Here is a 22,024-nt window from a genome sequence, read left to right on the forward strand (position 1 = left end):
TGGGTTCAAGAGCCTCCTCCTCCAGGGACCAGCATTGGGAGCTCATCCCCTTCAGCCCAGTAAGCAGAGCCAAAACCTGGGGTAGCTTCGAAGTGGTCCTCCTGCTGCTGAAGGCGGCTTTGTCACCTTGGCTGGCTGTGGCCAGCCCTCCTCCCTGCCCTGCTGTCCTGCAGTGCTGCTCTGGAGTGGCCTCTCAAAGTGCTGGCCCTGCAGGCTCCCACACAGGTACCTCACAAAGCCTCCCTCCCTCGGCCCCAGGCCTTTCTGTCCCTCCAGGGCTCTCCGATGTACCTGATGAGCACCCAGAAACAGCAGAGGTAGCTGTTCCCAGCAGGCCCAGTGTACGGGCCCCCTGCTTCCTCAGGCAGAGACTGAGGAATGGGCTGGGCCCATCCATGAGCCCCTCGCCCCTGGGCACACCAGGCTTGGGCACCCAGGACCAAGACCCCCTCCTTCTACCCAAGACTTGGTGGGGGCAGGGTGGGGGGATGGCCTTAACACTCAAGGAGCAGATGCAAGAGGGAGGGGCGCGGGCTCTGCTGCCCAAGGCCAGTAGTCAGCTCTCCTCACACTGGCAGGGGCACCAGGCCCCTTTGGGGGTCTCACCTACCCTCTGCCCACGGCAGGTAGGGTGGCTGGGGGCTGCACTCAAGGACAGGGGTGTCTCTTTGCCCCACGAGGCCGAGTCTGGGTGCCCCCAGCGATGACAATGCAGTGATGGGCACAGAAAGACGCAGGGCTGGGGTGGGCAGAGGCTCCTGTCCACACCATGTTAATAACACAGTGCCTGGCTGTGAGCCTTTCATGGGACTTTCCAGCCTCAGGCAGGCCTGCCCCGGCTGCAGTGGGGTGACCAGCTTGGCCCACCACGGAGGGCGGACCCCCCCAGCCTGGCCAGCCACTCAATCACCCGACATGCCCACCCACCCTCAGGTCGGCCCCTGGGAGACCTCCCGAGCCCAGGCTGAGGAGTGAGGGCAGACCTGACATGAAGGGCTGGGAAGTTCAGCAGGTGGGGGCGGCTGTGCGACGTCCCTTCCTAGGGAGCCGAGGGTCCAACTGCTTGGCTGCCCCGAAGCAGGATGTGGGGGGGTCCCAAACCACCTCTAGGCCTTTCAGATATGCTCCCCAACGTGGGGACAGGCCTGGGGGCACTGGTCTCTCTGGGCTGTGACCCTCACCCCCAGCTCGTGGCCACCATGTCACCATCCCCTGGCAGCCAGGGGAGCTGGCTTGTTCTACAGATGGCCAAATGCAGGGCAGGCTCCAGCGCCGTGCTCCCGCGGAGGGGGCGGTGAGGGCATCACCTCTCTTGAGACAGCCTTGCCACCTTTGCCCTGCACTGGGATGCCAGTGGAGGGGACCTGGCAGCACTTTGAGAAAGAAAGTGACCCCGATTCCAGCTTTGTTCCTGGGGCCACGCCCCGGCACTGACAGGCGGGATGTTCCCCGGGCTGTCACTTTAAGAGGACCAGTGACATTACCAAGATAGGAGGCACGCCAAAGCTGCTGCCAGCTGTACGGGTGCCCAGCGACACCCTCAGTGTCAAATGATGCCAGGTGGTGTGCACTGTCTCCACCCTGCTGCGGAACAAGCGGACTCAGGATGGGCCCCAGCTCCCTGGGAACCCGCCCCATTCATGTAGCAAAGCACTTCCTAGGACCTTCTCTAGAGGAGGATGGGGGTGGCCTAGGGTCAGGGGCGGGCCGCACACAGTATGGGTCACTGTCACTCCGCTGCCTAACCCTGGCTCCTGACACTTGCCCACATTCGGGCCATTTCTGCAAAGCTCAGTCACCTGCCACCTGCTGGCTGTGCCCGGGCCGTGCCAGGTCTCTGCAGGGTGGACACCCAGACCCTGCTCCCGACCCCACTGGCTCTGTGCAGAAGTACCCCCGCCTCAGTTTCCCTGACCCTCCCCCAGCCAGTGCCCCCCCACTGCTGTGCTGGGACAGGGACAGGGTGGCCCGAAGTGCAGAAACACCAGGGCTGCCACCTGCTGGGGCTGGTCTTCCAGGTGGAGGCGAGGTGGCCGTGCGCGGCTGGGGACGGGTGGAGGTGGGTGCTTTCCTGGCCGGAGGGGCCTTTCTTTGTGTATAAAATGGCACAGCAAGTGCTGTGTGCCTGGGCCCGGACCAGGTGAGTTAGGCGCTGGGGGATGGTCAGTGGGCACCTAGAGTCTAGATCTCAGGTGCCAGGGCCAGGCACTCCATGTGGAAAGATGCTGTGCCTGTCGTGGGGTGCCGCTGCCCTGCCCATGGGGTCCTCCCCACCAGCCTGGGCACTCAGTAACCCCCACAGGACTGCAAGCCCCCGAGGGTCCTGGGCCTCCCCTCCCTCACTTCCTCCTGCCCACAGACTTCCCCTCCACCTGCAGGACCCCTGGGCAAACCTTCCAGAACCGGTGCAGGCAGTGCCGGCTCTGGTGGGCGTGCCCTTGGGGCACAACACAATCCCTCAGGAGCTGAGTACCCTCAGTCCCCCAAGCCCAGCCCAGCTCCTGATCTGCGTGTCTGTGGGGACCACGGAGGTCCTCGGAAATGAGGAACTGTGTCCTGTTCCCACCTGCCTGGTCTCCCTGCTCTGCAAGGCCTGGGCTAGGCCATGGCCCCAAGCCCTTTGCTGTGGGACCCCAGCTTCATGTCTGCAGGAACCACCGCAGAGAACCTTCCCCGGCCGCTCCCCATGCCCCTCACTACCCTCCCCACTGATAAACAGTTCCTCCTCGGGATCTCCTCTGCTCCCCAACACCTCATAGCTCAGGGCTCAGCATGCCCAGCCAGGCACCCACCAGAGGTTCCTGAGGTGACCACGTGTGCCTGGGGTGGGCCCCGGGAACCTTGGTCTGGCCCAGTGCAGTCTGGGAGTTGGGAGGCTGCGGCTCCAAGTCCTGGCTTGGCCCCTAACTGGCAGGACAGCCCTGGACAATTTCCGGAAACCCCGAGGCCTCCTCTGCCTAGGAATCTGTGGCCCCAGGGTGTTCCCAAGGAGATAGGATGCTGGAAATGCCCGGAAGCAGCCCCTGCCTTCACCCAGCGCTTGGAAGTTGTGACAGAGGCCGCCTGTTGCTGCGGCCTGGCCCCGTTCGCTCTACACCAGGCCTATCAGCATGAAGAGGGGATGAAGGCCACCCCCTTATCTGGCTCTGGCTACCTGCCCCCAGGCCCCACTGTGCCTCAGCCACAATCTCCTCCTGCCACAATCTCTTGCTGGGGGGAAGCAGCCACACCTGCCGTTCTCAGGGCCGAGCTGGTCTGTCCTCCCTGGATGCCGTTTCTGGTACAGCAGGGAGAGCGCAGAAGCTGCTGGTGCAGCCCCCACTCCCTCCCATGGGGCAAAACCTCTGGGGATTTCAGGGCACTCGGACATGGCTTCAGTGCCCAGGAGGCTTCCAGGCCTATGGGGCTGGGGACTCATGCCTGGTTTTCTGGGCCTGACTGCCCACGGCTGGTGGAGACAGGGCTGGGGGTAGTGCAACCCTGCAGGCTCAGGGGGCCCAGCCTGAGGCCCCTCCATGCTCCCCAGGCCCACCCTCTGCCTGGACATCAGCTTCGTATCCTGCAGAACCTGGCCTGCAGCCCCCTCAGCCTGTGTCCTGTGCTAAGATGATCTGCTGGGCTGTGCCCTCCCCAAGAAGACTATCCCGCTGGAGAAGTCACACCTCACCAGGCCTGGGGCGGGGGCGGGAGTGCCGGGGCATGCCCTGAGTCTGCTGGCCTCCTGGCCTTGTCTCTGGGCTTCCGTGTCCCCACTGGTAACAGGACAGGAAGACGTCCCTCAGTCGTTGTACAGGTGACATGAGAGGGCAAGGGCGGGCCCTGAGATTTTGAATGAATAAGGGGTGAGGAGCACGGCCCTCAGGGGCATTGGCTGCAGGCCCAGCCACAGTGTGTGCTTGGGGCTTGGGATCCTTCCAGGTAGCCCCTGGCCAGGCCCACCAGGACAGGCAGCCCAGGCAGCCCACGGGCGCCCCTTCCCAGCCTCCTCACAGTCCCTGGGGAGTTGCTTGGGACACAGCAGTGGAGATGGCAGGGCTGCAGGCTCCTGCTCCTCAGGGGAGTGGATGCCAAGCCGCCTGGCTCCCTGCTCCTCTAACCCACCCTGGTCCTGGCTCGTTGGGGAAGCCCCTGGCCTCTCTGTCCCCATCTGAGTGCCCACCTGAGGGCCCCATGCAGTGCAGCTGCTCTCCACAAGCCTCAGTGGTCCCTTCAGCCACCAGGATGCTGACTCCCCAAGAGGGAGAACCCTGTGCCAGGTCGCCCCATTCCTGGGCCAGACACAGGCTCTCCAGGCTTGATCTATGTGGGGCCTTGCCCCTGCTGTCAGCAGCTCATGTGCTGGGTTGGGCCACGAGGGCCGTGAGGCCAGGCCTCCTGTGGAACATCCAGCAGAGATGGAGCCTCAGGATCCCTGACCTCTGAGAGGGAGCAGAGCCTGGGGCACCATGGGGCTGGGACTCCCCCACACCTCAACTCCCAGGGCCTGCCATGTGACCACGAGGCCATACCATCAGAGGTGGAGCAAGGCCGGCCCTCTGTCCCTGCGGGTCCAGGGAACCACACCCAAACCAGCTTGGCAAGAACTCTGGCTGCTGCACTTCCTGAATGACAACACTCAGAGGGGCGATGCCTTGCTCCTGGTCTTCCTGAATGACAACAAACAGAGGGGCCACGCCTTGCTCCTGGTCACGCTGGACGCAGATTTTGAGGCCACTTTCCCTCCTATACCGCAACTCCGGAAAGAAAGAATGCGGGGAACCATCCCTAGGGAGCCAGAGCTCAGGCTGGCCCCAGCCTCAACCACTGCTCTCCCAACCCAACCCACGCCCAGCCCCTGGCCTGAGGGTGCGGGAACCCCAGCTGCTGGAGGCGCCGCTTACAGGTGTCTGGAGGTGCCTCAGTCAGCCAGGGTGGCAGGTCAGGAGGAGACGGGGCAGGGGACACGAGGGCAGGGGATGCTGGGTGGAGGGTACACAGCGGGCTGGGTGAGTACCATGTTGATGCCCATGGAGGTGAAGCTGAGGCTCGTGGTGCTGGGCTCCAGGTGTCCCCGGTGATGAGAGACTGACAGGGGACGGGACAGAAGGGGACTTCTGAACGTCCCCTAGGGCTGCCATCTTCCCTGAGACCTGCTGAAGGTGTCACACCTGGGACCTGGGGAAAATGAAAATCATGGCAGATGAGGGGATTGAAAGGAATGTGGGGGGATGGTGCAGGAGGAGGCAACATGCCAGCTCCCCAAGGGGAGATGGAGATTTATCCACTCCAGGAGGAGCAAGGATGGTGGGCGAACCCACAGGGACACATAACGCCTGAGGTGAAGTGGTCAGGGGACCTAGCACGTTTATTCAGTAAGGATTAACGCTTTGAGTGGCTGGGTGTGGTAGCTCACGCCTGTCATCCCAGCACTTTGGGAGGCCGAGGCGGGTAGATCACCAGGTCAGGCGTTTGAGACCAGCCTGGCCAATATGGCAAAACCCCGTCTCTACTAAAAATACAAAAATTAGCTGGGTGCAGTGGTGGGCACCTGTAATCCCAGCTACTTGGGAGGCTGAGGCAGGAGAATCACTTGAACCCGTGAGGCGGAGTGAGCTGAGGTCAGCCACTGTACTCCAGCCTGGGCAAGAGAGCAAGACTGTCTCAAACAACAACAAAAGGAGTAATGCTTTGGAAGGAGCGCTTAGGAAGTAGCCACCACCTGGGCAGCACAGCAGACACCTGTGGGGGCTGAAGCAAAGCTCCTGTCCCAGCGGAGGCTCTGGCATTTCCTTCCAACCTGTGGCATCATCCCTCCCCCAGAGAAAGGCATAGAGAGTCTTCCAGAAAAACCTCAGCTGCTGGCCCTGTGGGAAGGCTGAAAACCGAACCATGCTTGCTGGTGCACGAGTGTTTTGGAGGAAATCTTAACAAGGCTTTTCCTGAACAGCAAAAGAGAGGCATTCCAGAGAGGGGAACCCTCTTCCTCAGACCCTACAGAGCTGTCAAGAGGCTGCAGGCTGGAATCTCCTAGTCCAGCCCTTCCGCAGCGCTGGGAGACTCACTCAGGGCTCCAAGATACTTCTTAGTTTGCTTTGCAAAAATGGTATGAGTCCAATGTGAGAATTGACTTTTCTTTCATACTGTGATAGAGTAGGAACTCCTAATCTGGAGCAGGGAGTGAAGAAAGGAACGGAAAAATAGACAAAAGTTAACGGAGACTCAGATATAAGGACAGCAGTGCCTACTTCGAGGAAGTAGGAGAGGCAGCTCCCACACGGCCGCCACCCCAGTGCCCGGCCTTCTGGGCCAGCCTCCATCTACTAATGATGGGAAGGGTCGGGTCGCCAGGTAGGTGGCCACTGGGTGCAGGTCCTCCACCTTAAAGTCACATCTCAAGTTACTTAGTCAACTTACTGGGGACATCTGGTAAAAGGGCCTACTCGTTCACCCCGACCCTGGCGTGGCCCCCAGGATTGAGCGGAGGCGGCCGTCACAGGGTGGGACGCCCCTTCACCCTCAGGGACGCACAAACTCTTGAGCGCCAAGCTGAAGGGGGAGGGGCACTCCTGCCAGTGGCTCGGGGGAAGCATCCTCTGCCCCTCTGTTACCAGCCCCGTGGGAGCGGACCCGATCGCCGGGAGCTCGGCACAGAGAGCATCTGCCCGGCGGTGCGGCGCTGGGGTCCGGCGGCTCCACGCTCCCGAGCGGCGGGACCTCCGGGCCTCAGTTTCCCATCTGCAAAGTGGGGATGACGACAGCGGCCGTCACCGGGTGCTTGGGAAAGGCGCCCTGCGAACGGACACCCGCGATCGCCAGGGCAACTGGGTGGGGCGGTCCGCTGCTGCCCCGCGACTCCCAGGAGCCCACCCTGCTCCCCGGGCCTGGCCCGAGGCCAAGGTCACGGCGAGCGGCGGCTGCAGGGGCCGCACGGCCCGGCTGGGCAGGGCTGCACCGCGGAGGACGGCGCACGAGGTCGGACTGGGCTGGTCCCAGGCGCCAGGAGCCGCCGCCACCACCGCCGCCGCCCGCACCCACTCACCTTCCGAGCGGGAGGAGGCCGCCGCGCGCCGGACGGAAGTGCCCAGCCCCGCCCCACTCCGCCCAGTCGGCGCGAACTTCCGGGACGCTCTGGGCCTCGGGAGGACTGCACGCCTCGGTGGCCAAGTGGGGGCGGGGCCGGGATGCAAAAGCAGGCCTTTCCCCGCCCCGCTCCTCCCCTCCTGGGCTGCGCCCGCGCGTGGCTTTCGCGTTCTCGCTGGCCGGGGTCCCGCCAGCGCCTGCAGAGCGCCCGGGCGCTGGGAGCGGCGCTGCGCGGGGCGCAGAAGCCGGCGCCTCGGAGCCTCCTTCCCGACGGGGGCCAGGCCTTCGCCCGCGCGCCCACGGCCGGGCTTCGGGAACTGACGGCGCCGTTCCCACGCTCCCCCACGCCTCCGTGCACTCCAGGCCCCGGGGTTCTCGGCTGGAGTCGCTTCCACGTTCAGCTTGCGAGTCCACCCCGCCGCCCTCTTGGGTTCCCTCCTCGGGACGTGTCCGCAGCGATGGCCGCCGGGAACCGCTGCAAGACGCGCGACCTCCCGCTCCCCTCGGGGGGGTCCCAGCGCCCTCGTTCTGCCTGATTTCCAGGGGCCTCCCCGGAGCCCGAGGAGAATAATACAGGTTCCCAAAAGCCCCTTCATGGACTCCTTCCTCATTTTCCTCTTGTTCAGCCAGTTTCTCCCTCAGTTCTGTTTACGACCCGAAAAGATAAAACTGTGACTCTCCGGGATAAACAAACGGCCGGGGGAGGGTTCTTTGACCCTTTTGAGCAGGGGTGCGGAGAGCCGAGGCGAGGGGACCCCCGAGCTGGAGGGGCGCGCGGAACAGAGGGCGGGGAACCAGATGGGCAGCAGCTGCCTGGTGCCAGAGTGGACGTTCAGGGTTGTGTGGGTGGAGATATAAAAAAATCTCTAAACTCCACCGTAAGAAAACAAACATTCCAGTTAGAAAATTGGCAAGAGCCGCAACAGACATTTGACCGAAGAGGGCACAGGGATGGCAATAGGCTCGGAAAGGGATGGCTGTCAAGGAAGGGCTGGCCAGCATCGCGGTGGGTGCCACTGCACACTTGCCAGGTGGCTCAGGTAAAAACTACTAACAAGTGCCAAGTATCACTGAGGCCGCGGAGCAGCTTGGGACATCGCCAGTGGTAAGGCAAAGTGGTGCTGCCATTCTGGAAATTGGCTTGGCAGTTTTTTAAAAAGTTGTAAGTAGGGCTGGGCGCGGTGGCTCATGCCTGTAATGCCAGCACTTTGGGAGACTGAGGCGCGCGGATCACCAGAGGTCGGGACCAGCCTGACCAACAGGGAGAAACCCTGTCTCTCCCCCATCTCTGGCTAATACAAAATTAGCCAGGTGTGGTGGCGGGCGCCTGTAATCCCAGCTACTCTGGAGACTGAGGCAAGAGAATCGCTTGAACCTGGGAGGCGGAGGTTGCAGTGAACCAAGATCACGCCATTGCACTCCAGCCTGGGCAACAAGAGCAAAAACTCTATCTCGGGAAAAAAAAAAAAGTTATAAGTAAATCTGCTATGTGACTGAGCGTGTCACTCTTGGGTGAAAACTAATGTTCATGCAAAAATCTGTGCCCCAACCTGGACCATTCTATAGAACTAGTACTACATCTGGCTGGGTGCGGTGGCTCACACCTGTAATCCCAGCACTTTGGGAGGCTGAGGTGGGTGGATCACTCAAGGTCAGGAGTTGAAAACCAGCCTGGTCAACATGGTAAAACCCCATCTCTACTAAAAATACAAAAAACTACCCGGACACGGTGGCAGGCACCTGTAATCCCAGCTACTTGGCAGGCTGAGGCAGGAGAATTGCTTGAACCCAGGAGGTGGAGGTTGCAGTGAGCTGAGACCGCACTCCAGCCTAGGCGACAGAGCAAGACTGTCTCAAAAAAAAGAAAAAAGAAAAGAAAAAAAGAACTAGTACTATATCTGATGCTATTTGGAGGTGAGCCCCCTGCACATCTCGTGGAAATGTGGCCCAATGGTGGCGGTGGGGCCTGGTGGGAGGTGTCTGGGTCATGCGGGGGATTACTCATGAGCGGCTTGGTGCCCTCCCCTAGGTGATGAGTGAGTTCTCAGTCCATTAGTTCACATGAGAGCTGGCTGTTAAAAAGAGCCTGGCGCCTCCGCCCCTCTCTTGCTCTGGCTCTTACCATGTGACAGATGCGCCGGCTCCCACTTTGCCTTCTGCTGTGAGTACAAGCTTCCTAAGCCCTCCCCAGAAGCCTCTTCTTATACAGTATGACCAGGGACAGCAGCACCCTCCGAACCCTGATCTGAACTGTGAGTCAAGCAAACCTCTTTTCTTTCTTACTGACTTTTGAGATGGAGTTTCCGCTCTTGTCGCCCAGGCTGGAGGGCAATTGGCGCAATCTTGGCTCATCGCAATCTCTGCCTCCCAGGTTTAAGGGATTCTCCTGCCTCAGCCTCCCAAGTAGCTGGGATCACAGGCGTGCACCCCACACCCGGCTAATTTTGTATTTTTAGTAGAGATGGGGTTTTGCCATGGCTGGTCTTGAACTCCTGACCTTAGGTGATCCACCCGCCTCAGCTTCCCAAAGTGTTGGGATTACAGGCATGAGTCACTGCGCCCAGCACCTCTTTTCTTTCTTTCTTTCTTTTTTTTTTGAGATGGAGTCTCACTCTGTTGCCCAGGCTGGATTGCAGTGGTGCGATCTCAGCTCACTGCAAGCTCCACCTCCCAGGTTCATGCCATTCTCCTGCCTCAGCCTCCCAAGTAGCTGCAACTACAGGCGCCTGCCAACTTACCCAGCCTCAGGTATTCCTTCATAGCAGTGCAAAATGGACAAACACAGAACCTACATCAGGAGAGCGGCAGATGACAATGCAATTGACTCGATGACAGGCTGCGGCCGCATTGCACCGGGCTGTGCAGACTCATTTTGGGGGACAGCTGTGTCTTTGTATGTAGTTCTTGACATTGTCACACATACAGGCTGTTGTCACCAGCTCCCCATGCATCCAACACATCACGGGAAGCTGACTCACCGAAGCTACCGTCCGTGTCAGCTGACCTTTGAGAAGCCGTGGAGTGTCTTACTTCCCAGGCCCCTTGGACCGGTCCTCAGCTTGGCCAGCTCACAGGAGTGAAGGGAGAAGGCAACGGGTGTAATCAGAGTGGAAGAATCCCCTTCCCCCACCAGGGCTTTGGAGGGAGTGCAAGGGTTGCTGATTTAATGAGCTGGGAGCCAGCAGCCAGCCTGGTCTGTTGAAGCAGCAGGTGGGCGGGGGGGGGGGGCTCCTTGCCTGAGCAGGGTTTTGCTGGGTATTCACTGTGAACAATGAGCTGGTGTTCATTATGCTGGGAGGCGGGGTTCGGGGTTCGGGGTTCCAGCCCCAACAGCCCCAGAGCCCCTGGTCCTAAGGCGTGGGAGTCGGCCCACAGCCCCCCAGGCCTGTTGTCTTGGGCTGTGGATTAGAAAAGGCCTCCATGGGCTTCTTTTGTTGAGATCACGGAATTCAGTGCCTGTTCAGATACCCACACAGGCCTGGCCTGCTCCAGCCAGTGCTGCTGGGGTTGGGGTGAGGGTGCCATCTGGATAGCAGTGCCCTTGTCTCTAGGGGTCCCTGTGGGAAAGCTCAAAGCTTCCTGGGCAGGAGGGCTGGTCAGAGCCCCCGAGCCACTGGAGCAGAGAGGCTGAGAGCACTTCTTAGACCACACCTGGAGACGAGGGGCTCAGAGGAGTGACCAGGCTAAAGGTCCAAGAGGCTTCTCTAAGGGGCAGCACCAGGGAGAGATAGGGGTGGGAGCAGGAAGGAGGGAGGGGAGGCAGCAGAAGGGAGGGACCAGCCCATCACAGAGAGGTGGGAGGGGTGAGGGGCAGAGGTCTGATGCTTGAAGGAGTCGCCTGGGGTTCAAGTTTGGAAGACCAGGCAGGGGAGTGTGGTGAGCATGGGGAGGACAGAACAGGATGGGGAGGGACAGACCGAACAGCCTTGACATCTCCACTGGGGGCTTGGACGTCATTCTCAGGGCACTGGGGGGCACAGGCGTCTGTAGGGAGGGAGGCAGGAGAGCTGACACACACTGAAGGTGTCCCTGGGGCTGTGGGGTAGAGCAGAGCAGCACAGAAGGGAGAGGGGGTCAGTGGCTGCAGTCCCTGCGCACAGCACAGCTGGCAGAAGGCTGCCTGAGTCCCAGGCTGGGATGCGGACGATGAGGAAGCTTTAGGCCTGGGCTGGTGGGACAGAGACGGGGCCACTCTGGGTGCTGTCCTCAAGAGTGGAGAAAGGCAGTCGAGTACACTTGCCTCTCGCCAGCAGCAGCCACCGTGTCGCCTTGCTGGCTTGTTTGTGGGGGAGGGACAGCTGGGAGGGTTCTGGTCAAGTGTGTGAAGACGTGACCAGTTCCCACATCTCCAGCCACCACAGACACTTGTTCCTGCAGGAGCGACCGCGCCACGCCTTTCTAGCTTCTGGAACCCCACGCATCTCTGGGCTGTTCCCTGGGGCCTGGAGAGCCACCTTTCCCGTCCTTTCCTTCGTCGTCACGGGGTCTAAATCTGTGTCTCTCACCTGCAGCATCTGGGCAGGACCCCACATCCCGGCCTCTGCATCTCTCACCTGCAGCATCTGGGCAGGACCCCCACACATCCCGGCCTCTGCACACTAGATTCTGGTGGTACCCCCACCCAGCTGTGACTGCCAACACCGTCCCAGACATTGCTGAGTGGTCCCCGGGGGCAAAAGTGCCCCTGGTTGAGAGCAAATGCCCTACCGAAGGAGGTGCAAGCCAGTGAACAGAGGACCGGGTAAAAGCGGGTGCTGTTTGGAACTCAGAGGGCCTGGAGAAGGTGTTCAGGACTCCCAGGGCCTCCGCTGGGGCATCCTGAGTGCAGGCACTAGGCCACCAAATGAACCCTCAGCTTCCCAGGTATCCGGGGCCTGAAAGGTGTGAGGACATTTCCGCACTGCAAAGGGATGCTCCCATCATGAGTGAGTGAACAACTTTCTCATTTATGTGTCAGTCTCCTGTTGAGTCTGGCTAACGGGGAGTGGTCTCAGGGAGACCCATCAGAGGCAGCGACCAGCCAGGGTCCTGCGGTCCTGGGAAGCGGCACCTGCACTGTTCCCTGGGAGGCAGCTGGTAGCCTTCGTGGGGGGCACTGACTGCATCCCGAGTGCAGAGAGATCAATGAAGACAGCACTCGAGTCGGAAATCAACGTTTACTGCAGAGAACACAGAAGCCAGCAAGCAGCAGGGAAGGGAGGTGTCGCAGCGAGCATGTCGGGCAGGCTGGGAACCAGCGCAGTGGCCCACGCGGACCGAGGAGGACACGCAGAGCAAGTCACAGGAAGCGCAGCTGCAAACAGACGCTTATCCCAAATGCACAGGACACTTACCAAGGACTGATGGTCTCAGAGTCATGCTCAACAGCTTTGGCTGGCAGGACACTTAAAGTTTTGGACAACAGAAAGTAACAGTGGAAAAGGGGACATCTGCCCCAACACGAGAGGCCAAGACCACAGCTGTTACAGGAGGGGTCAGCGCCGTAGTACACGGGTGGCGGCGGCTGCACATGCGTGCCTGGGGAATGAGAGTGTTCGGACATGCCAGGTGCCCAGCCTGGGGAATGAGAGTGTTTGGACATGCCAGGTGCCCAGCCTGGGGAATGAGAGTGTTCGGACATGCCAGGTGCCCAGCCTGGGGAATGAGTGTGTTCGGACATGCCAGGTGCCCAGCCTGGGGAATGAGAGTGTTCGGACATGCCAGGTGCCCAGCCTGGGGAATGAGAGTGTTTGGACATGCCAGGTGCCCAGCCTGGGGAATGAGAGTGTTCGGACATGCCAGGTGTCCAACCTCACCAGGAAACAGGCACATGGGGACAGAGGTGCAAACACTGAAAACTCTCACTGAATCCACTCGCCTGAGCGGTGGCCACGGGAGCACGGTGCTGTACTCCCCACAAACCTGAACCTGGGCCCCAGGGCGAGAGGCATGGAAGGTGCAGGGGTGCAGGGATGTGGGTAGGGGCTGCCAGCTCAGAGGCATGTCCAGGAACCCCCATCAGGCCAGAGCCCTGCCCTGAGCCGCCTGCAGGGGTGACTGCGGGACAGCAGCGTTAGACCCAGTCTTGGCTGTGAGGTCGCTCCCACTGCCACGCACGACCCTGGGATTCTGTCAAGGTGGGGGCCGTCTGCTCGGCCCGGGCTCCCTGACCATGTGGCTGGGTTTGCAGAGGAAACCAGGAGAGTGCCAACACCAGGCTCTGTAAGCACGAGGCTCCCTGCCGGCCCCATCCCAGAGTGCACCCCCATCCTTCCCGCATCCCTGGCTCAGCTGTTCCTCACTGACCTCAGAGACACCCTGCCCTGCCCCAGCTCCACAGGAGCCCTGCCCACCACCACCTCAGCTCTGAGTCTCCCTTGGGGACACGGCTTTTCTCCTGGTGCAGAGGCGCAGGACGCTGTCCCTAAGGCCTATCTTCCTCTGCAGCATGTTTTGATGTCAGCTCATTCACAGGAAAGAAACGGTCACATCTCAGTGCCCCAAATGGGGACCAATAGGAGAGGTCACTGGGAATGAAGTCCGGGTACAGTCCGGGGTCCATGGGCTCTCCAGAAACGCAGGTGGACCCCACCAGAGCCAACGAGCCTCAGTCGCTGATCGGCCCCTCCCTGCTTCCCCGTGTCAAAGAGGAAACAGAGGCCCAGATGAGGAGGGCTGGTTGGCTGCATCCCCAGACCTCTGGTCCCAGGGCTGGCTGGCAGCGCCCCTACCCCTGCTCACTTCCTGCTCTCCTGAGAAATGGCTCAGGGATGCAGCCTGTGGGGACAGATGCTGGCATAGCTCACAAAATGCTCGCACAAGGGACACTCCATGGCACGTCCCTGCAGCCGAGCAAAGTCACAACATTTGAGGTACTCTGCACTCTGAGGCCCACAGAGCTCGGCTGGCCAAGTGAGGCTGGGAGGATGGTGCCTGCTGGTCACGGCAGGTGAGTGGGGCTGGGAGGATGGTGCCTGCTGGTCAGGGCCACTCTCTGGTCTGGGTGGCCGAGCAAGGCTGAAAGGATGGTGCCCGCTGGTCAGGGTGGCTGCGTGAGGCTGGGAGGATGGTGCCTGCTGGTCAGGGTGGCTGCGTGAGCCTGGGAGGGTGGTGCCCGCTGGTCAGGGTGGCCCAGGAGGTGCTGTCCAGGTGGAGCCCGGGGCTGGTGTGGGTGCGCCATGCTCCTGAGAAGTTTCTGGGTTGCGGCTTTGATGTTCTCCTGCAATGAGAACGCTGACACTTGGCTGAAGGGTCCTCACGTCTCCCCCAGTACACTTCTGAGATGCCGGGAAGGTTCTGAACATTAGGCTGATTCCTGGGACTCCCTCCAGGGTGGCCTCACTGGAGTCAGGAGCCCGCGCCCTGCGCCCACTGCCCCACTAGGATGGCTCTGCAGTGGGCTGAGGACAGTGAACACTGGGGTCACTGGTGGAAAGTTGCCCACTGTGATGGTTTTGACCTCTGAAGATGTTTGGGAGCCAAGTGAACGCCTGGGAGCGATTTCTAGGCATTTCAGAGGCTGCCTCCCTGCACGTGCCTGCCGCACACCGCCCTCCCCGGGCCAGGCGCCTGCTACACAGGAGGAGGTTCCTTTTCTTCATCTCTGCTCCTCCTCTGAACTGAGGAGTGTGCGAATCTTTTTGTTAGTTTTGAGGTTGCTTCTTATGCATATTTGATGTGGAACTTCCTGCTTTGGGGGTGATCTGCTCTACCAGCCTGAAAAGGACGAGAAATACCTTCTGAGTACATAGGAAGTGCGGTTATACCTGGTTCCTCTGTTGGTAAAGACCACACTATGAAAGCAAGAGAACGGCTTGGGTTGAGTGGAAACAGGCACCTGCGGGCGATGGAGGCCAGGGTTGGGGGCGGGGGGCCTTGAGATCAGTGGGGGGTGTGGAAGTGGGTGTTAACCCGTGCACCCCGGGGCTGGATGGCACCAGGTTCATGAGGAAGTGCTTCCTGTTTTCTAAAAACATTAAGGAAGGTGGGAGGGTGTCAGATGTGTAAGCTGAGTGTACGTGACATGATCCTTTAAACCGTGCTAGAGCAAATGCCCACTCACCCTCCATCTGGTTTCAGAGCGAGATGCCACCCAGGGGCCCATGCCCTGTGCCTGCCCCTCCCTCCTGAGTTCCCTGTGAACCATGCTTTTGCTTTTCTCTGCAGTCCGACCACGCGTCCCCAGACAACACACTGTTTAGTTTTGCTTTTAGTTTTGAACTTCGCGGCAGTTAAAACAGAACCGTGTGTCTTCTGTGCCTTACATTCCCTGCTTGGCGCTGTATCTGACACGCACAGGTGCTGACGTGGTCCCGGCTGGCTGTGCAGTCACTGCGCCAACAGCTTCCCTTGACCAACAGACCACAATTTACCCGCTTCGCTGCCGACAGGCATTGGGTTCTTTCCGGCTTTCCTGACAGTGCACGCCGTGAATGTTGTCGTCTCTGGCTGCGCGCACACACGTTTCTCACGGGGAAGTAAACAGTGGCTCCTGGGGCAGCAGGAACGCACATCTTCGCCTTTGCCAGAAAAAGCCAGGCTGCTCTCCAGACTGTGCTGCCGCCCAGTGCCACAGCAGCAGACGAGGACTCCCGCCCGTCCCGTGCAAGGATCAGAATCAGACCTGGCCGTCTTTACCACGCTGTGGGGCACAAAATTGCATCTCTTTGTTGTTTTAACTTGTGTGCCCTGATTTTTAATGAGATTGAGCATGTTTTCAGATATTTATGAGCCATGGATGTTTTTTTCTTCTGTGACTTTTGCCCACTTTTCTTTTTTCTAGAGATGGAGTCTCACTGCATTATTCAGGCTGGTCTTAAGCTCCTGTTTTAGGCCATTTTTCTACTTAGATATTTGTCTTTAAAAATCCTGGTTCCTATGACTGCTACACATATTCTGAACGTTTGTCATTTGTTGCTACAGTGGTCAGGGTAAGTAACGGTGGCTGGGATAATGAAGAACCTCCGAATCTCGGCGTCTCACTCGGGAGGCCTCCCCTTCTTGCTCACATCACAACAGGGTCTTGAGGCTCCCCCGAGGGCGACTCCGGGACATGGCTCCTTCCCTTGGTGTGTGGCTCTGCCATCTCTGAGTCCTTCTCTTTCAGTCACAGGAAGGGAGGACAGTGGATGGTCACAGGGAAGATTTCAGGAGGCCAGGCCTGGAAGAGGCGCCCATCGCTCCTGCTCACATCTGCAGAACAGAATGCAGTGGTGCAATCACAGTTCACTGAGGCGTCAACCTCCCAGGCTCAACTGATCCTCCTGCCTCAGCCTCCCGAGCATATGGGACCACAGGCACATGCCACCACACTTAATTTTTAATTTTTATTAGAAATGAAATCTCACTATGTCGCCCAGGCTGTCTCAAACTCCTGAGCTCAATCGATCCTCCCACCTTGGCCTCCCAGTGTGCTGGGATGACAGGTATGAGCCACCGCGCCTGGCCTGCGAGTGCTTAGTACCTTTTTTCATGTATATGTGTATGAGTGACACTGAACTGTAATTTTGATATCCAGATTATACTCGCTTCAGAAAATAACACAGGGTGTGTTTCCTGTCTGTCTCCGAGTCTGGGTAAAACTGGAGCTGTTTCTTGAAGTCACGTGCAAAGCACCTGGACTTGGCGTTCTTTGGCAAGACTGAGAATCATCCACACAATCTCTGTCACGGCCACGGACTCTGTGTGCGTGTCTCCTCGAGCTGGGCTGCCGCGTGACTTTCCTCCTGACGGTCGCGCCGTTTCGGTGGAGTTTTTTGTCAGCACGGACTTTTCTCACTTTTTCAGCGTCAGATGTGGCTGCACTGCCTTCCCTTCTCATTCCGAATGGTTGATTTGCTCCTTTTTTCTCAGTCATTTTGCCAGAGAATGTCAATTTTAATAGTCCTTTCAAAGAACTAACTCTTAGCTCTTTTGTCCTCTCAGTGGTGTCTCTTTCTATTAGTTGTATTAATAAGTGGCTTTATTTACTTATTTATTTTTTTGAGACAGAGTTTCGCTCTTGTTGCCCAAGCTGGAGTGCAATGGCGCCCTCTTGGCTCACTGCGACCTCCGCCTCCCGGGTTCAAGCAATTCTCCTGCCTCAGCCTCCCAAGTAGCTATGAATACAGGCGCGCCACCACACCTGGCTAATTTTTTTTGTATTTTCAGTAGAAACGGGGTTTCACCATGTTAGCCATGGCTTGTCTTGAACTCCTGTCCTCAGATGATCCGCCTGCCTTGGCCTCCCAAAGTGCTGGGATTACAGGCATGAGCCACTGCACACGGCCTGGGCCTTTGTTTTTCTAACTGTCACACTGGGTGCTTCCCTCCTGACTTCCAGCTCCTCTCCTAACAGCAACAGAGGCACACAGGGTTGGACACTGCCCTTGGATTCTGCTGCCCCCAGGTGCTCTGTTAAGTTGTATTGATCATTGAGTTTTAAGCGTCTTTTAACTTTCGTTATGTTTTTCTTTGACCTGGGTCATGTAGGTTTTCTCTTCCTGGAATATGAGCTTCATTTACACAAGACACCAAAGCAGAGGTCAGCCTAGAGAGCCTGTGGCTTCAGTTCTTGGTCTTGTGGTGACGTCATGAGTTCATCTGTCTGTGCCAAATGATGGGGGCAAAAAAGATGGCAGATTGGTTTTGGTTTGGTTGTGCGATTTTTCTCATAACAATAAACATTAAAAAAAATTTCCAAGTGGATTTAAAAGAGTATCTTTTATTTCTGAGACAGGGTCTTGCTCTGTCACCCAAGCAGGTCTTGAACTCCTGGCCTCAAGTGATCCTCCTGCCTCGGCCTCCCAAAGCACTGGGATTACAGGTGTGAGTCACCGTATCGGGCCCAAAAAATGTATCTTTTCTTGTTGTTTACCATGCTGATTTTGTTGAAGCCAGCTCTCTCATCTTTTCCTTGGAGAGGTATCCAAGGCCATCAGCTTGCACGGCCCCCATTACGTGTGTGAACCAATATCTGATCTCGCTAAGAAAACCAGCACGCGGGGCAAGCCCTGATCCCACTAACACCAGCACGCAGGGCGAGCCCCGATCCCACTAACACCAGCAGGCGGGGCGAGCTCCGATCCCACTAACACCAGCAGGCGGGGCGAGCTCTGATCCCACTAACACCAGCACGCGGGGCGAGCTCTGATCCCACTAACACCAGATGTGGGGCGAGTCCTCATCTCACTAACACCAGCACGTGGGGCGAGCCCTCATCTCACTAACACCAGCACGCGGGGCGAGCTCTGATCTCACTAACACCAAACGCGGGGCGAGCCCTGATCTCACTGATCTCACTAAGAATAGCAGCACGCGGGGCGAGCCCTCATCTCACTAACACCAGACGTGGAGCTAGCTCTGATCCTACTAACATCAGCATGCAGGGCAAGCCGTGATCCCACTAACACTAGCACGTGGGGCGAGCTCTGATCCCACTAACACCAAACATGGGGCGAGCTGACATGGCCACACAGTAGGATCCAGCACTGTGCTTACGACGTCACGTATTAAGGCTCTGGTTCTTGGCAACCCTGTGGGGTAAGCACTGTCAGTATTGCCATTTCACACCTGGGAAAACTGAGGCAGAGGTCCCAGAGTTCCAGAGTGAGAGGTCAAGTCCACAGCCCCTGACTTGAGAGCTATGCTCTTGACCACCTACCTCCATGCTAGAAATCAAAGATGTTGGATTAAAGTGTGAGTTTAGGATCAGGAACCCACCTGCCCGCTCCTATAGAGGCCGAGGTGGTCCTGCCATCTGTGCACTGCTGCAGGTGTCTCTGTGGGCATGACCCGGGGCCGGCATTTGGTGAGACGTCATTCCACATCTGGGGGTCCGTCTTATCGGCCCTAAATATGGAAAAGATATTTATTGTGGCATTATTCATAATAACCTAGTTTGGAAACAGCCCACATACCCATGTTGGGAAGTGCATAAGTCACCTGTGCCTTTTTGATTCAACTGGTCATTGTGCAGGCATTAAAAGTAACGCTTCCTTTCTGGCCAACATGGTGAAACCCCGTCCCGACTAAAAATACAAAAATTCGCCGGGCGTGGTGGCGCATGCCTGTAGTTCCAGCTACTCAAGACGCTGAAGCAGGGGAATCGCTTGACCACGGGAGGTGGAGGCGGCAGTGAGCTGAGATCACGCCACTGCACTCCAGCCTGACGACAGAATGAGACTCTGTCTCAAAAAAAAAAAAAAAGGTAATGCCTCCCACTGTCAGTAACAGGGAAAAGCAATGATCATATTATCGTAAGTAAAATCAAACCTAATGCAGACACCACCAGAGCATGCGTGCCAGTCTCCTGGGCCGTCCTAGACAGCTGTGTCCACACTCACCACCCTCCCTGGCACATCCTGACAGACAGCAGAGGATGCCTGCCTTGAGCAGCTCCCTGCCCCGCCCCCTGGTTTCTTTCTTGTGTCCGAGTTCCTGGCTTCTGACGCCATCTCTTCCCTGCCAATAGCTAATTCTGAAGAATGCTAAGACACAGAGAAACTGCCAGGATTGGGAGTTGTGTTAGTTCATTTTGTGTTACTATAAAAGAATACCCAAGGCTGGGTAAGTTTTTATAAAGGGGTTGACTTGGCTCGCGGTTCTGCGGGCTGTGGAGCTATCTGCTTGGTTTCTGGTGAGGCTGCAGGGAGGGATCAAGAGAGACAGGAGAAGGCGCCAGGCTCTTTAATCCAGGAGTCCCCAACCTCAAGATGGGTCCATGGCCTGTTAGAAACGGACCACACAGCAGGAGGTGGGCGGCAGGCGAGCGAGCGTTACCGTCTGAGCTCCGCCTCCTGTGAGATCAGCGGTGGCATGAGATTCTCACTGGACTGCGAACCCCACTGTGAACTGCGTGCGAGGGATCTAGGTTGCGTGCTCCTCATGAGAATCAAATGCCTGATGATCTGAGGTGGGACAGTTTCATCCTGAAACCATCCACACCACTCCCTGTCCATGGAAAAACTGGTCCCAGGTGCCAGGAAGGTTGCGGACCACTGCTTTAAACAACTGGCTCTCCCGTGAACCTACGAAGTGAGAACTCATTCATTACTGTGAGGAGGGCACCAAGCCATTCCCGAGGGATCTGCCCCCATGACCCCAGTACCTCCCGCCAGGCCTCCTTCCAGCACTGGGGATCACATTTCCACATAAGATCTGGAGGGGACAGACGTCCAAACTACACCAGGAGCTCTAATGCACCCTTCACCTAGGACAGGATTAGCAGGCAATGGCCCACAGGCACATCCAGCCCACCTCCTATGTTGGTAAATAAAGTGTTTTTTTTTTTTTTGAGACGGAGTCTCGCTCTGTCGCCCAGGCTGGAGTGCAGTGGTGTGATCTCGGCTCACTGCCAGCTCCGCCTCCCGGGTTCACACCATTCTCCTGCCTCAGCCTCCCAAGTAGCTGGGACTACAGGCGCCCGCCACAGTACCTGACTAATTGTTTGTATTTTTAGTAGAGACGGGGTTTCACCGTGTTAGCCAGGATGGTCTCGATCTTCTGACCTCATGATCCGCCCGCCTCAGCCTCCCAAAGTGGTGCGATTACAGGCGTGAGCCACCGCGCCCAGCCTGTAAATAAAGTTTTCTTGGCACAGCCGTGCTTGTTCATTCGTATGCCACTGACAGCTGCTGTTGCCCTACACAGCAGGGTGGGGACCTGCTCTTCATGGGAGAGCTAGTTGTTTCAAGCAGTGGTCCCCAACCTTCTGTGGTCCCCTGTGGGTGCTAAGGCATAGGCCGTACGGCTGCAGTGCCAAGAATACTTCCTGACTGACCCTTCATCGGAAAAGTTTGCCAACCTGTGTTCTAGATTCCCCATGACTGACATTGAGCCAGTCTCCTGTCACTCTCCAGTGACGTGCACACACCATTGGCATGAACTGCAGGCGTCACGCTCTGCGGCCGAGAGCCTCGGTGTGCGTCTGCAGTAGGAGGGCGTCAGTGAGGACTGCCCTGTCCCTGCGGCGCTGGTGCTGGCTGTGCCTACAGTTGACTGTGCCTGGAGTCTACACTCCAGGTCAGCCAAACGTCCCAGCAAGTCCTTCAAAGCAACTCTTCCGATCCAGGACCACACGTCACATGTGCTCTGATGCCTGCTTCTGAACAATTTCACCTCCTGAGATGTCCATTTCTGGGAGTGCAAGTCTTCCTCTCCTGGTGACAGCTTGGCTGAGGCCATCCAGCCTCAAGGACATACCGGGAACGGCTGCATAAGGAGATCCGGGGCAGGGGGCCCACCAAGATGTTCTGCCCTGTGGGGGTCAACACTGGCCGTGGTCTGCCGGCGGCATCCAGGGGCAGTCTATCTAGGTGAGGCTGAGGCTGCCCGCCCCTCGCTCCCTCACCCCCTTGCCCCCTTACCCCCTCACCCCCTTACCCCCTCACCCCCTTGCTGACAGCAGTGGGCTGACCACAGCCCCAGGGAGCCCCACGGGAAGACTGGCCTCCCCAGCACACGCCCAACAGTGTGAGACACAGTCATCAACGAGGCAGGTACACAGCACCACGGGACCTGCCACCTACCTACCCCCACCGGGACCATGGGCCACTGAGAAGCCACGAAGGCCATGCTTCCAGCAGTGACCGCGGTGGCAGGACCATCAGGAGGCCACAGGTGCCACGGCTCCTCTCTGGTGAGTCACCTGCTCACCTGTGCCCAGGGAGACCCCTCCAGTGCGGTCCTGAGAGCAGACCCCCCCCAGGCAACACGTCTGATGAGGCCAACACAGCCTCAACCCAAACAAGGCAGGGCCCGCAGGCGAGCATAGCCACACCAGCAATGCCATGGGGGCGTGGTGGTGGTGGGGCCTTCTGGGTAGACCAGCCTGGGTCCACAGCCAGCTCACGCACTGAGTGTCACCCGACCTCAGAGAGCCCTGCAGCCATCTGGGAGATGCTGCCCTGCAGGTCAGGACCCAGTGCGAGCAGGTGACGGGCTGGGCTCTCAGACCTACTATATAGAACGTTAACCAGGCCAGAGGCAAAGCTAGTGTGGGTGACCG

The 22,024-nt window shown here is 58.5% G+C and overlaps 1 protein-coding gene across 8 annotated transcripts in view; it reads right to left on the reverse strand.

Moving 5' to 3' along the window:
- LOC105488440 (GLI family zinc finger 4) overlaps positions 1-19,158 on the reverse strand; it is a 28,490-nt gene extending 9,332 nt beyond the window's left edge. For 2 of the 8 annotated variants that reach the window (XM_071067684.1, XM_024794929.2), the window contains exons 1-2: positions 7,019-7,099; positions 4,994-5,154 (exon numbers count right to left, since the gene is read on the reverse strand). In XM_071067684.1, coding sequence (XP_070923785.1) covers positions 4,994-5,117 — 124 coding nt within the window. In that variant the 5' untranslated portion in view covers positions 5,118-5,154; positions 7,019-7,099. The other 6 variants (XM_071067686.1, XM_071067685.1, XM_071067689.1 and 3 more) reach the window with 6 other exon arrangements.
- Positions 19,159-22,024: the final 2,866 nt, after the last annotated feature.

This window comes from Macaca nemestrina, chromosome 8 (genome assembly GCF_043159975.1).
Source record: "Macaca nemestrina isolate mMacNem1 chromosome 8, mMacNem.hap1, whole genome shotgun sequence".
NCBI lineage: Eukaryota > Metazoa > Chordata > Mammalia > Primates > Cercopithecidae > Macaca > Macaca nemestrina.